Below are 16026 nucleotides of genomic sequence, written 5' to 3'. Positions count from 1 at the left end.
ACTTCACATATGAATGCTGGGTGAGAGAAAACACATTGACAATGAATTTCAAACCTGCTTCTCCTTGGAATACCATGCAATGGAATGTTTATTTTGGGAATTGTCTTTGAAATGTCTTTGTGACTGATCTACAGTCTTCAGGGTGAAGATTTAAATAGAGAGAGTCACTTTGCATTGTCACACATGCTTCAGTGCTCTGAGAGTGTTTATAGTGCTGTGAGTTTAACACTTCATGACTGAGAGCAGAACAGAACACAATCTTCATCATCACACAAGACAAAAGAACAACAATGAACAAAATCACCTTCTTCATCTGGACTCTCACACTGTTTGCTCAAGGTAAGACTGATGAAAACTGACTCTGGTTTTGGTGTTCTTGTAAAAGTATATGATGGTAGTAGTTTTAAACACTAATTGTTTTTCTTTTATCTTCTTCAGAATCCAGAGGAGTGACTCTGACTCAACCTAATGTTAAAACTGTCCAACAGGGTCAAACAGCTACAATAGAGTGTCATATAGATGTAGGAATATACAGCAGCTACTTAGCCTGGTATCAGCAGAAACCTGGAGAAGCTCCTAAACTCCTGATTTATTATATAAACAGCCTCCAGTCAGGAACTCCATCTAGATTCAGACATTTACATAAATCATATGAATATCTCAAATTGACACAATCAAATTAAACATTAATAGGCAGTTATTAAACACACTGACACTCATATATCACTCATGTTTACACGCGGTAGCTTTAGCCCATGTGCTAATCAGTTCAGCTCGCGCTGTGTGCACGCGGCCTACTCAAAACGGCTCATAACTAATCATTTTAGTAACTTCGACATGTCATTTACATTATATTAGTATTAATATCTGGAATTTCACTCACTAAAGCAAAACAGAATCATATCTTTATTCACAAAAGGAAGATTACTCACAGTTCAACACTCCGGGATCCGCTCTCTCTCTCTCTCTCTCTCTCTCTCTCTCCGTCTCTTCAACACTTCAGGCTGACGCATCGACTTCAAAAGCTCCACTTTCAGTGCACTCAATCACATTTCCAGTTAGATTAATGTATTTTTTGGAGAAAGGGTCTGTGCTGATCTCTCTCTCTCTCTCTCTCTCTCTCTCTCTCTCTCTCTCTCATCTGCTCACGCTGAAAACAGCGCCGGCGCGACCAGTGGGCGGGACTTATGAATGCGCCGCTACTATTGGCTGTTAAGGGTGTCTCTCACTGCAGCACGATCAGTGATTGGATGAATCTCTTTTTCTTCTAGAATTTTTTTCCTTTTCTTAACTTTTTTTTCTCTTTACTAGTAGCCTGGGTTACCCGAGTTACATCAATCAATCTGGGTCAGAATCAGATCTGATTTCAACCTCTTATTTGAGTCTTTTGGCTCAGTGTTACCATAATTGTTACAACCACACCAGTTCATTTGTGTGTGTGTGTGTGTGTGTGTGTGTGAACTTCTTACTTGCTGTGTTTTTTTTTCCTGCATAGTGGCTGAATTCTTGATTATTTCACATTTGCAAAAACTTGCTCTGTTTTATAGTCACACTAGTGGGGTGGATGTATCTGTTTTGCACATTTTAGAGCGTCACCCCTTCATTGCTGTGCACTTTTTTTCTGCACAGTGGTTGATTTGTAGTTTGTACCACCAAAAGATTCTCAGAGCTTTCGTATTTTTTCATATTTCCCATTAATTTTCTTATGGCGGTCATTTTTAACGGTGAAGGAGCAAAGTGTGACTTTTTCCTGACCCTTTAACATATCTGAATCATGTCCATGATTTTTGTGTTCACAGAGCTAATGCGACTAAAGTCACCAAGTGTCATCCCACGTTAAGACGTTAATCAAATTAATTAGTTTTGTAATTAAAATGTTAATTTTGTAATTAAAATATGTGCTTGCGTGTAGTTTATATGTGTTTCATCTAAGATTGAAAGTCTATGATTATACATTATATGACTGTGATTGACAGGTGTAGGACTCCACTTAGGACAAGATAAGATCAAGAGCATGAGTGAACTTATCTTAAGAGATATGGTGGACATTCATAGGCCTATTAAATTTGCATTATTTTCCTGTTTTTACATCATGAAAATCTGTAAGACTTTAGTTAAATATGTGGGACATATATGACATATAGGATTGAAAATACAACAAATATTATGCAATTTGTATATGCGTTTTTTGCCGCATATATGTCCCTTATAATATTCTGTAGTAACATAAAAGAATCACAGATATTTTTACCAACACTTTTTCATATGGGAGAAAAACACACAGATTGTGTGTGTCACTGAGTGTCAAACACCTGGGACACGGGTGGACACACATTCTGAAACGTTTGTTAGGCATAATAAAACATTCTTACCGGATTTGAAGTAATCGAGATCAGACAAAACAGTCCTGAAAGACGAAAAGATACTGACTGCTGCTCCTTTATACTTTATACTGGCGGCTCCTTTATACTTCCGGGTCGCGTCTTGATGACGTCATAGGCTGTCGCCGGCCAATAGGATTGGCGGGATTTGATACATTGCTTTAAGACACCGGTTCACGAGTGATGTTCCCCATATGCGGTAAAACGCAGTGTTGAGTTCCCTTTCGAAAGGGAAATGCATTGTGCAATAAAGAAATGCTCCAAATAAAGTTTAATTATAATTTTATATCATTAAGTTATCAATAAGTGATGTGTCAATAAATATGTTAACGGATCTGAAGGATACTTAGTTTGAAATAAATGTATTTTAAATAGATTTTGGTATAGGGCTAGCATGGGAAGTGGGAGTGCTGTGGACCAGCTACACCAGCACAGTTTTTCTTGACCAGTTAGACCAGCACTAAACCAGTCTGGACCAACATGACATTCATGCTGGTTTATGCTGGATTTTTCAGAACATTTGGATTTTTAAACAGACTATCAATGAGAAACAAGAAGTTAAATCAGACTTTATAAACATTGTATTTCAAGCTTGTCAATTCTTTATCAATTCTATGTTTATTTTGGGAATTGTCTTTGAAATGTCTTTGAGAGTGAGCTGCAGTCTTCCGGATAATGATTTAAATATCAAGAGTCACTTTGCATTGTCACACATGCTTCAGTGCTCTGAGAGTGTTTATAGTGCTGTGAGTTTAACACTTCATGACTGAGAGCAGAACAGAACACAATCTTCATCATCACACAAGACAAAAGAACAACAATGAACACAATCACCTTCTTCATCTGGACTCTCACACTGTTTGCTCAAGGTTTGTGTAACGCAGCTCTACAATTATTCTCTTGAAATATTAAATGTTTATAATTTTAAATAATTTTTTTTTTTTTTTCTTGTTCTTTCTCTCAGAGTGTAGAGGACAGTACACTGTAACTCAGAGTCCATCAATAACAGCAGTTCAACCAGGACAAGAAGTCAGAATAAACTGTAAAACCAGCAGTGCAGTGTATAGTAGTAATCGTTTATACTGGTACTTACAGAAACCTGGAGAAGCTCCTAAACTCCTCATATATGATGCAACAAGCCGTTATACTGGAACTCCATCTAGATTCAGTGGCAGTGGATCTGGCAGTGATTTCACTCTGACCATCAGTGGAGTCCAGACTGAAGATACAGGAGATTATTACTGTCAGAGTTACCACTATATCAACAGTAAACATGTGTTCACACAGTGATAAAGAGTGGTACAAAAACCTCGGTCAGTCAGACGTCACAGTGATGCACTGATACAGCTGAGAGATACTGCAGCTGCTCATTCAACACAATCACACACAACACTGATCACAGACAAACACTAATAACACTAGATCATCTAAATAAACATAAATCTGTTTGAAGCTCATCAGTATTTTTGAATATAACATGAATATTTTGTTGATGTGATCATGGCTTTTATTCCAGTAAGGACTGTTATTGTTTTATTAGTGTTTCATAGTAAGGACTGATTGCCAAAACCAGTTTAATAATATGATTGTCATAATTTAATTACATTTTTATATTTTTTTTTATAGGATGATTGTAGTGATGTTTTCATTTGTTGTATGTAGAGATTGTGGATCTCTTCTGTTGTGTTTGTCTCTTCTCCATCTTCACTCTCAGTGTTTTTCATCATCTCTCTGTTCCACATGATGTTCACTTGAGTTTCTCTGTAAATTATATTCAATGTTCTGAATTCAATCCAAACATGTTCTCAAGCTCAACTCTTCAACAGTGAATGTAAGCCACATCTTCAAATCTCACACCACTGAATGATTTACTGTCAGAGACTGGGTTGCTCTCCTCAAATATGTCTCAACATCGTCTCAAACTTTGCTCAGATTTGCCAAAGTCTGAAAAAGTCCATTTAAATTCGTACAAGGCCAAATGATCTGAGCTTAAGTTAACTTTATTGTTCATTCTGTTTGTCACGGAGCAGAAATTTGTCTTTGACACTGGTGTCATACATAAATACATCCACAGAAGTGCTTAACAACACGACACACACTGACACACAAACACAGAAATAAACAGAATTACACTATCCACATCATTCCCAACATATTTCCAAACATCCCACAATTAATGAAGGATCAGTATTCTAAAGTGTTACCAATACAATTAGTATTTCTAGCAGTACAGGTGTTCTACAAACAGTATTAAATAAAGTACACATTAGTGTTGTAGTACTCGAGACCGGTCTTAGGACCAGTTTTTGAAGGTTTTGGTCTTGTCTTGATCTCAGACTAAAAGGACTCGGGATTTTATTTCAAGACCGGTCAAGACCACAACTGCGGGGATATCACTAAATTGCTGTTGCATTGTCTGATTTCTTTGTTAACATCATTAATTTGATTGGATGTAAAATTTCCTGCTTCAGATTCAATCAATAACTTATTTCTAATTTCATTTATTTTGTTACTGTTGTGTCGGGTCAGAAATCAACAAAGGATTGTGTCAAAAATGTCACCAAAATTAATACAAATGCCCACAAAATTCAAGATATGTTTACAAAAAAGTACTTGAATATTTATACTTGATATTTATATTATGACATATGACATAATTAAACAATATCACAAGAAAGAGGGCTGTTTTCACAAACATGAGCACAATTGCAAACGTGATATAGATTTTTTTTTTTTTTTTTTACAAATGTTCAATAAACAAAATGTTATTTTTAAAACATTAAATCTCAACATTATTTATGCATTTGTAATTGTATCAATTCAGATGCAACTTCTGTTCCACCTCTGCAGTGTAAAGATGAATTTTGTTGTTAGTGATTTCAATTGATTGGTAACAGCTCTATATAATGTCTTATTATTCTAATTGTAATTATTGATTTAAAATAAGACATTTCTCAGGCAGTAAATGTGGATCTTTCAGATGAATTTGAGGAGTGCTAGTCTGGTCTTGGTCTCGACTTGGTCTCAGTTTAGGTGGTCTTGACTACAACACTAGTACACATATTAAAAAGTTGTTTGTTCAAGGCAATATCAGCAATAGTTCTGGTGTTGGAGAAGCTCTTCAGCTGGTCACAAAGCAGCATCTGCTGTAATCTTCACATTTCAGCCTTTTCTAGACAATCTGACCTCTTGAGGTCATCTTCTTTGGATTTCCCCTCATAACTTAAGTCTTGAGGTGTCATGAGCTCCAGGAATTTTTTCAGGACTCGTCTATATAAAGCCTTTTGCCTCCTTTGTTCTCAGACGTCTCCCATGTCTCGTCTTGCAAGACATCATCTAACGGTAATTACCTGCTTTTCTACTTTATTTAGCAAAGCTCTTCATAATACAAGTTTTTCTCTCTATTCTACCAGCATGATCTTAATAAATGTTTAAAACAACAGACTTGTAGTGTCTTTCTTAATAAACTATCTTAATAAATGCTTTTTACAAAACAGTTGTATTGTTTTTCTTAATAAACAATTATCTTAATAAACACACATCTCACACACAGAAGAGGTATACTTGTAACAGGACAATTGCATATTTTCCACAACTATATCAATAGAAAGTGTCAACAATGAAAATATAAAAGGTATTTTGCATGTTCTACACAGTCAAGCATGTTTTCATATTCAGGTCTGTTATAAAAGTATCTGGACTCATTATGAATCTCCACACAAGATCATGAAACATGAACAAGCTCTAATATGTCTCCATCTTTATCAGCCTGTTTCTTCTCCATTTGATGATTTCAGACACACATGAGGCTTCATGATAGATGGAGTGACACCATGAACTCTGATTAGAGATTCACAATCAGTCCTGATACTTTCTGAACAGACTCATGGTTTATGATCTTACTTTAGTGATGGAGGTTCATCTAGTGGAAGTGTAGCAGTGATGATGGTCACATGACTGAATATGGACACAGAGATGGACGTTCATCTGCTCATCCTCAGTGTCTCAGTGTCAGAATAAAAATAAAACTACTGAATTAATTAAAACTAACATTAGTCAGAATGTAAATGATCATTCTGTAACTCTAGTGTATATTAGTTTGTCTGTTGTAAATCCTGCCCACTTCTTTGCATTGTCACACATGCTTCAGTGCTCTGAGAGTGTTTATAGTGCTGTGAGTTTAACACTTCATGACTGAGAGCAGAACAGAACACAATCTTCATCATCACACAAGACAAAAGAACAACAATGAACACAATCACCTTCTTCATCTGGACTCTCTGTGTGTGTATTCAAGGTAAATGTTTAAACAAAATTTCATGCTAAATATAATAATATCTTTAACAGTGAATCTTATACAAATATCCTGCTTTTTCTAACAGGTTTCAGTGGACAGGTGACTGTGACTCAGACTCCTTCTGTAAAAACGGTTCAGATTGGTGAATCAGTCACTATAAACTGCAAAACAAACACAGTAGTGAGCAATGCCTGTGTAGGTTCATATACTTGTATGGCCTGGTACCAGCAGAAACCTGGAGAAGCTCCTAAACTCATGATTCATTCTGCAAACCAAAGAGTTTCAAACACTCCATCTAGATTCAGTGGCAGTGGATCCAGAACTGATTTCACTCTGACCATCAGTGGAGTCCAGACTGAAGATACAGGAGATTATTACTGTCAGAGTGCACACTCTATCAACAGTAAATATGTGTTCACACAGTGATAAAGAGTGGTACAAAAACCTCGGTCAGTCAGACGTCACAGTGATGCACTGATACAGCTGAGAGATACTGCAGCTGCTCATAAACACAATCACACACAACACTGATCACAGACAAACACTAATAACACTAGATCATCTAAATCAACATCAATCTTGTGTTTACGAAGAGAATGAGTCAGTGTTTGATATGATCATCATGTTTTAGGTGTAATATATGATCCCTGTCAATCAAACTGAACAGACTGAATTCAGTCACTTCTGCTGTCTGGACGTGATGCTTTCCATTTGAGCCACAGGAAGATTTACATTCTTACACAATTACTGTCAGAAAGACTCTTGATTTGTGATCATGGATTTTTCAATGATTTTCATGACATTTTCATATATATTTTCATCATGACATTGTCAGCAGAAGTGAAACTGGTGTGTTCCAGTCCAGATCATGTGACCAATCAAACAGGGAGACTGAAAAGCCCATACCGAGCCTAAAACAAAGTACAGATAATTTGCCCAGGTGATGACTGTCCTGCTTACTGTGGCCATGCTTACACTAAAGATGTCAGCAATTACTCTCTCCATAAGGCCAGCAGCTTCACGGCAGCAGTACATGAAGAGCTCATCCATGAGCTGGATTTTCCGTGCAGGACTTGGTGTTGGGGAAGCTTCTTTACCCATCCTCTGCTTTTGTCCAGTACACAAGGTTTGTGGCAGATGGACGAACAGACTCCCAGAAGATCTAAAAAACTTCTTGTGAGGGAAACCTGGCGTAGTAGCAGATTGTGTGATCAGACACACAAAACCTACTAAAAGTAGTTGGTGTCTCCAGTGAAATTCTCTTTAGCCTAGCCTCCAGCTCTGCTATGTATTCCAAGGCTTCATCCAGTGCACCTACAAAATGACAAACAAGGTTAAATAAAGAAATGAAAAGAAAAAAAAACATGAAACTACTCAAGTTACTTGTAGCACTTTATACAATACTGATTTTTTTCAAAGCACCGTTACAAGAATAAACAGTGAATTCAGAGATGCAAACACTTTAAATCTGCTGCAAAGCAGCTCTAAAAAACCAACAGTGTATATAATGTGTACAGTTGCAAAAAACACAATAGTATTATATAATATAATACATTTGAAAAGTAATATAACAAGTATTTTATTGTCTTATTCTTCGTTAGCATACAAATTCGCATAATATTTTTCAAGTTCATAATGATAACTGAATATTATACAATGTTTTCAGGTTCTGACTCCTGAAGTACCCAAATATTTACGCTATTGACATTCATAGTCTTCGGGGCACGCACATCTACTCCTTGTCGAGCGCTGGATCTCTTGAATGCAGACTGCTTTTGAGGTGGTACATAAAAATTGTTCGACTGAAAATGACGAATGGGAACTACACCAACCTTCAGACGACAACTTCCCTGAATGTAAGGTTGTTTTTGTTTTGAATTGCTACACTGAGGCACACAAAACGACTTGCTTCTGGACTCCGCCATAGTTTTTACCGGAAGAAAAATTACACAGCGGCGGCCATGAACCTTATTGTAAAGTGTTACCATGAACATCATTGAACACAACAAAGTCACTGAATCTTTAAATGAATTAAACTAGAGCTGGGCGACATATATTTCATATCAGTGGATATTGATAATCATCAGGATAAATGTCAAATCTTTATTTCTTTCAAATAAAGGCAGATTTCTCCTCCTGAGGTAAAGTCGTAGAAACCAGAACATGACAAACACTTGCAAACAGGTGAACATTTCACACATCTGAGGTACAATATTCAGAACATTTATAACAATACAAAAATCCATCAAAATATGCATGAGTAAACTTCAGTAAAATCATTTTTCAGTCTTTTTTCCTGAACAAAATTAAGGAAACGACCCTGCTTCTTTCCGTACCTATATAACATCATAATTGTCGTTTGATTGCCCAGCCCTAACATTTCCTTCTCTTCTGATTTCATAGAGGACAAGTTACATCACCTTAATATAGCTTCAGTGGAAATATTTTTACGTTTTTGTTTTAATTTGGATAATGATTAGAAAAGTAAAGTCATGACGTAGATCTGTTATATGTAGGCCTACCTTCATTTTTCGACGCCATTTCACGAGCGTCAGTTTTTGTTCTTGTGACTGTTCATTTCTAGCAGTACAGATATTCTACAAACACTCTATACAAGTATTAAATAAAGTAAACATATTAAAAAGTTCTTCGGTCAAGGCAATATCAGCAATAGTTCTGGTGTCGGAGAAGCTCTTCAGGTGGTCACGAAGCAGCATCTGCAGTAATCTTCACATTTCAGCCTTTTCTAGACAATCTGACCTCTTGAGGTCATCTTCTTTGGATTTCCCCTCATAACTTAAGTCTTGAGGTGTCATGAGCTCCAGGAATTTTTTCAGGACTCGTCTATATAAAGCCTTTTGCCTCCTTTGTTCTCAGACGTCTCCCGTGTCTCGTCTTGCAAGACATCATCTAACGGTAATTACCTGCTTTTCTACTTTATTTAGCAAAGCTCTTCATAATACATGTTTTTTTTTTCTCTATTCTACCAGCATGATCTCAATAAATGCTTAAAACAACAGACTTGTAGCGTCTTTCTTAATAAACTATTTTCTTAATAAACACATCTCACACACAGAAGAGGTATACTTGTAACCAGGGCTGGAAATGGCTGAGATTCACTGGGGGCACTCTAGATGGGAAGATTTTGTTTGGCACCGGATGTCACCTGTTGGAGTTTGGGTTCTTTGCCACTGTCACCTCTGGCTTGCTTAGTTGGGGACACTTGATATTCAACAATGTTTTTGATCTGCCTGCATTGACACCATTCTATGCAAACTACATTAATAACTATTGATTTTTACAATGGAATGAATCAATAATGAATTTACTTAAGCTGGACAATAACACCATTTTCTTTAAGAGCTGCTGTGCAGCCAAAATTATTTACCTGTCATCACTGTAAAGCTGCTTTGACACAATGTGCATTGTAAAAAGCACTATATAAATAAAGGTGACTTGACTTGAAGTATTAAGTTACTTTCAAAAGGTGTTTTACTCTATTTTGTTCACTTCCATTTGGGATGGGGGGACTGGTTGTCCCCCTCAGTTGCGAGGAGTTTGGGTTTCCTCCCTCGTGAGGTTTATTTATTTGTTTGTTGCTTTATTTTTGTTGCTTCATTTTTGCAAAATGGCCCACACGAATATTTTTCTGACCACTTTTTTTCAGTGGTATAAATTGAACTTTTCATTAAAATGTCATTAAGTGTAAATGACCATTAAATTCCCAATCTCTGAAGTAGGCTGTCATCTTTACCTCCAACCATAGAGGGCAGTGTTGCCATAGAATACCTGAGAAAGGCTTTCACAAGAAAGGACTTTATTATTGAAAATGTTACTAAAAAAAAAAAAAAAAAAAAACTTTTGTTTGTTTTGGTTGACTAATAATTCTCACTGCATACTGCATACTTTAGTGTTTACATTTTTTACCACACATGCCTTTATTTTGAAGTCTGGAAAAGGAAGTGCAGCGGCACCCTGTGTGTACATTGGCGCACTTTTTACGCGAAGCGTCATTCTGATTTAATGTTACCAGAGAAAGGATGAACTTTTGGGTACACACTGTACAAATGTTTGTTTAAAAAGGTTTCTTTCTACATCTTAGCTCCTGGCTGAAGGGCACAAGGTACCGTTTTAATTTTATGTTGTGTGGTAAACTTTGAAGGACTTTGAAGTGTTTATTTTATTGATCTCTTTTATTTGCTAATGTTGTTATGCACAGTGTAGTATTGCCTCGTCAGTGTTTCTCTTGATTTACACTCCAAATAGATTGTTTACATTAAATCAGCACTTTATTTGGTAATTTTATATAATTTATGTTTTTCTCTCTAAATTGAGTCAGTTTTACCAAAATTAATTCATTGTTAACCCAGGTGTTTCATATAATGTAGTTAACATCGCACTCTAAAGGGAGATTGTTGTAATTAAAACAATTCATGAAATCATATAGGTTATTACATTAGCCTGTATACTAAAATGTGATTTATTGTCACATGTGTATTCGTTTATAGGTTTATGGATATTTGTATACAATTAGCAGGCAGATGTCTAATATTGTTTGTTTGTTTGTTTTTATTGAGCTCTTGTTTTTGGAAATTTAAGTTCTTTATAAACATCAGTTCCTGAGAGTAAATCGCATCTGTTCAGCCGGGAATGCTACATTAAGTATTAATACTCCAACAGAAGATCAGATAATAGACAATTTCAAATTCAAAAAGGGACGAACCCAGCGCTGGGTTGTTTTTTGTAACCTAAATTTTGGTGTAAAATGACTACATTGCAGTATTTAAATTAACCCAAATGGGTTTTTAATTAAACCCAGAAATCTTAGACATTATAAAATCACTTGTACACACAGAATGACTAACAAAAGGTAAAAATGTATTAAAAACAAGAACAAGGGCAAACGTGGTCAAAAGTAACAACATGCATGTGAGATGAAAATCAGAAAAGAATTGCAAATCAACAGCCACACAGTTATACAGATAAATTAAATTGTTTTTCACAATTCAGTGAACAGTGATGAATATAAATGACCAAATAAGACTTTTTTTTTTTTGCATATTATCCACCACCAACGAAAACACTACACTATAAAATTATTCACTGGTTTCAACTTTAAGTAATTGTATTAAATATTGCAATAATTTATTCAAGCAAACAAAGGTAACAAGTTAACTTCCAAAGTTCACTCAATTTCAAACTTATAACTATAAATCCATAACCTTAAGTTGTTTACAAAACTACTTGGTAATAATTATCTAAAATCTCTATTGTTGCCTAAAATATGGAGCTATATTATAAGAGTTTTACTAACTAACACAAGTTAACATGACTAAATTTTTTTTTTTTTTTTTTTACAAACTAAACCACAACATTAACACTGACATTAGAACATTTGTTAGTTATAGAGTTCTCTGAGGCAAGTATACATGTGAAAGAATGTGAGCTTGAATGAGTGTGTGAATTCCTCCACTAAACAACAATGAACAAGCATTGAACATTTGTCAGATTATATGCTAAAAGTTCGTTGAGTCCATGAATACATACAGAACACGCGTCACTGCCAATTTTCATGACCTCCTTAGTATAACTGATGTCCAGTCATGAAGAAGCTCCATCAGCTCAGCAAAGGCACGCAACATCCCCATCCATTGTCCAGAACAATCTTCTCCTTTAAAAGCACGGTCACATCAGTGATCTTTATTGGGGAAGGTCATTCTCCTTTTTGACCAGTATTCATCCCTGTCATCACCTGTTCATCATTGGGTTAAAAGGAGGAAAAAGAAAATTACTAAGGAACACAAAACAAATTCCTAAAACATTTGATGGTTAAAACTGAGTAATTTCCAGACAGGTGCATCCACATCAGTAAGGGTAGGTCTGTAATGATGGGTCGGCAGAATGGGGATCCATTTGCAGCTTTATTTAGAATAAACACCAAGGCAGACAGGGGCAAAGGCAAAGACATACACAGGAACAGGCAATGGTCGAGGCAGGCGGCAGACAAACAGTATCGGGTCACAGGCAGAGATCAGGGCAGGCGGCAAGCAAACACAGTCCAGTAAACAGGCGCAGTTCAGGGCAGGCAGCAGAGAATCACAACGGGTAAACAGTCCAACAGTAACAGAATAAACAATCCACAGGAAAACGCTCAGAAATGATCACCGGGGCAAATCAAGACTTCGCGGTGAGTGTGTGTGTGTGCGCGGCTTAAATAGTGTGAGCGTGATGGGGTGCAGGTGTGTGCGCAATCAGTCCCAGGAATGAGGGCCTATGGGAAACGTAGTCCGAATGGGAACAGTCAATATTCGGGTGATGGCTCCCTCCGGTGGTGCGGAGGAGGAGGCGAGGGAGCCACATTCGTGACAAGGTCAATAGTCTGTTTAATCACTTCAAACACTTAATGTAGTTGTTTAATGTATCTTCTACCACAGCACACTAGAATGCTACAATGGCAGCACCAGTGAGTGCATTTAATTCGATTATTATTGACCGACACAAATGATTCATGATTCAAAAATTGAGCTGGGCGATATGGCCAAAAATATTGTCACAATACTTTTATCCATATCATACGATAGCGATATTTATCACGATAATCAAATACCATTAATGGGGAAGGAAATTCTACATATTTGTTAGAACTTGAGAACAAATGCAAACAAATTATTTACAGTTAAACTCCACAGAGTAAGTTGCCTTTTAATTTAGGGCCCCATTCTGTTTTCCATCATATTTTTCTGGATTCTATGTTTTATGATTTAAAGGGTTAGTTCACCCAAAAATGAAAATAATGTCATTTATTACTCACCCTCATGTCGTGCTACACCCGTAAGACCTTCATTCATCTTTGGAATACAAATGAAGATTGTGTCCATTGGGGCATATATGCTGCCCAGGAACTTTTTAATTGGTTTAAAGAAACGCCAGGTATCCAGTGGTCCACAAATATAGGGAAATGACAGACAGTAATGATTTACTATTTACTATAAAAAATTTTCACGAGTTCACATTTATATATATAATTAAATACAAAAATGTTATGAGTATTTGGCGTGCTGTCTGGGGGGAGGGCTCTGAGCTCGTAATTTTAGCCCGAACCAAGAATATTCCCCCTGATTGTGATAAAAGTAGTCCGAAGTAGTCTGGAGTGAGGAGACGGGGTGGAGGAGGGATGCTGATAAACTGTCAACGAACAGAGGTAAGTCTGCTGTATTTATACCTCTTGTTGTTGGTTGAGTTTGTTAACTGAATCCTCTCCACCTGAGCTAATTTGGTTAATTATCTGAACCTGCTCCTCCTGAACTTTGTTAATAAAACATAAATTCAATTCACCTATAGGTGAAATGGGTGCTTCTTAAACAAGGTTTCCAAATGGGTCAGGAGCAGCACAGTCCCGAATGAAACGTCCCCATCTGACTAACAGGGAACTGTATGAGAACGTTCTGTTAATGTCCCAAATGTCCTTTTTGTAACGTTCTTATGTGACCTTAGAATAACCAATATGGAACGTCCCCCTAAAGTCATATAAGGAAACTTGAACTGCAGCACTTTCATAACCAAAAGAGGATGTTTTAAGAACATCCCTAATTTTCTGTAAAGGGTCAAGATTTTCATCACCTTTAGAGAACTTTTAGGGAACGATGCACAACGGTGACTACTGAGACACATCATCAGTGTCTCAGTGGTCAGAATAAAAATAAAACTACTGAACTAACTAAAGATAACATTAGTGAGAATGTAAATGATCATTCTGTAACTCTAGTGTATGTTAGTTTGTCTGTTGTAAATCCTGCCCACTTCTTTGCATTGTCACACATGCTTCAGTGCTCTGAGAGTGTTTATAGTGCTGTGAGTTTAACACTTCATGACTGAGAGCAGAACAGAACACAATCTTCATCATCACACAAGACAAAAGAACAACAATGAACACAATCACCTTCTTCATCTGGACACTTTCATTTTTTATTCAAGGTAAGACAAACATTTTGACAAACAATTAACTCTGGTGTTGGTGTTTTTGTAAAAGTATATGATGGTAGTATTTTTAAACAATAATTTATTTTTCCTTTTCTCTTCTTCAGAATCTAGAGGAGTGACTCTGACTCAACCTGAAGTTAAAACTGTCCAACAGGGTCAAACAGCTACAATAGAGTGTAGTATGGATGTAGCACTAACCTCTAATGACTTAGCCTGGTATCAGCAGAAACCTGGAGGAACTCCTAAACTCCTGATTTATTATATAAACAGCCGTTATACTGGAACTCCATCTAGATTCAGTGGCAGTGGATCTACATATGGCAGTGATTTCACTCTGACCATCAGTGGAGTCCAGACTGAAGATACAGGAGATTATTACTGTCAGAGTTACCACAGCATCAACAGTAAAGCTGTGTTCACACAGTGATAAAGAGTGGTACAAAAACCTCGGTCAGTCAGACGTCACAGTGATGCACTGATACAGCTGAGAGATACTGCAGCTGCTGATGGAGGATCACAAACAACACAATCACAATGTTTAGCAAAGTTTCTAAAGACTTTAAAGGTAAATGTAATATATAAGATTTAAATACATTCTCTTAACCCAGTTTATTGTTCATTGACTACTCTTAGTATGCCATTCATAGGTTTATTTCCCCTAAATGTGTAAACATTGAAACTCCCAGGCACCATCAAGACATTGAGAGCGTCCGCTCAGATCCGTCAATCTCTTTCCAGATGAGACCATGACTGACACGTTACATGTGAAAATACCTTCAGTTACAGAGTGAAGGCCAAAATTCACTGCATTTAGACCCACAAAGATCAATCAGGTCTTGAACGTGTCAAGGCGAACAGGGCATTGGATCCTCCAACAGCACTGGCCCTCCAATTCTGAAGGGGGAATTAAACGCAAAGTAAAACACAAACAAACACACACTTTACACAATATTTGTACATATATCTGTAAAAGACTTTAATCAGCTCGACATGTGCCTCCAAGAAACAAACAAAAACACAACAACAACCGAACCTGTTCTATGCAGTCAATGGGGCGCTGCGTCCGACAGCAGGAGCAACCTGGTTTACAAACTAAATGAACCACAAGCTAATTCAAAATAATTAAATATAAAAAAAAAAAAAAAAAGATTAAATCACAATACAGTTTCAATCCCTGTTGTACACCCCCTCAAGGCTTTGATTTGAGTTGATACATATGACAGTTCAAAATTAGGAGTAAAGTAGTAATAGTGCTGATCTGATGGTCCGGTCCAGCAGCACAATCACACAGGCTGATCTCACACAGCTCCAAAGATTGATCCCAGAAACAATATAACGGCCACGAGAACACAGTTCGATGTCCAAGCA

At 36.7% G+C, this 16026-nt stretch overlaps 1 long non-coding RNA gene and 1 gene segment (V, D, J or C); one reads left to right on the top strand and one right to left on the bottom strand.

The window, feature by feature from the left end:
- Positions 1-275: 275 nt before the first annotated feature.
- Positions 276-16026, top strand: part of LOC127506802 (immunoglobulin kappa light chain-like) — a 339850-nt gene continuing 324099 nt past the window's right edge. Inside the window, 1 exon segment of the V gene segment in view lies at positions 276-339. Coding sequence covers positions 291-339 — 49 coding nt within the window.
- The window catches only part of LOC127506925 (uncharacterized), a 69413-nt gene continuing 56840 nt past the window's right edge, over positions 3454-16026 (bottom strand). Inside the window, exon 3 of the long non-coding RNA XR_007928142.1 lies at positions 3454-3480. This is a non-coding gene — a long non-coding RNA (uncharacterized LOC127506925). The remainder of the gene's footprint in view (positions 3481-16026) is intronic.

Source organism: Ctenopharyngodon idella, chromosome 24 (genome assembly GCF_019924925.1).
Source record: "Ctenopharyngodon idella isolate HZGC_01 chromosome 24, HZGC01, whole genome shotgun sequence".
In the NCBI taxonomy this organism is placed as follows: domain Eukaryota; kingdom Metazoa; phylum Chordata; class Actinopteri; order Cypriniformes; family Xenocyprididae; genus Ctenopharyngodon; species Ctenopharyngodon idella.
Note: the sequence above shows the minus strand (reverse complement) of the source record. Positions and strands in the feature narration are given on the sequence as shown.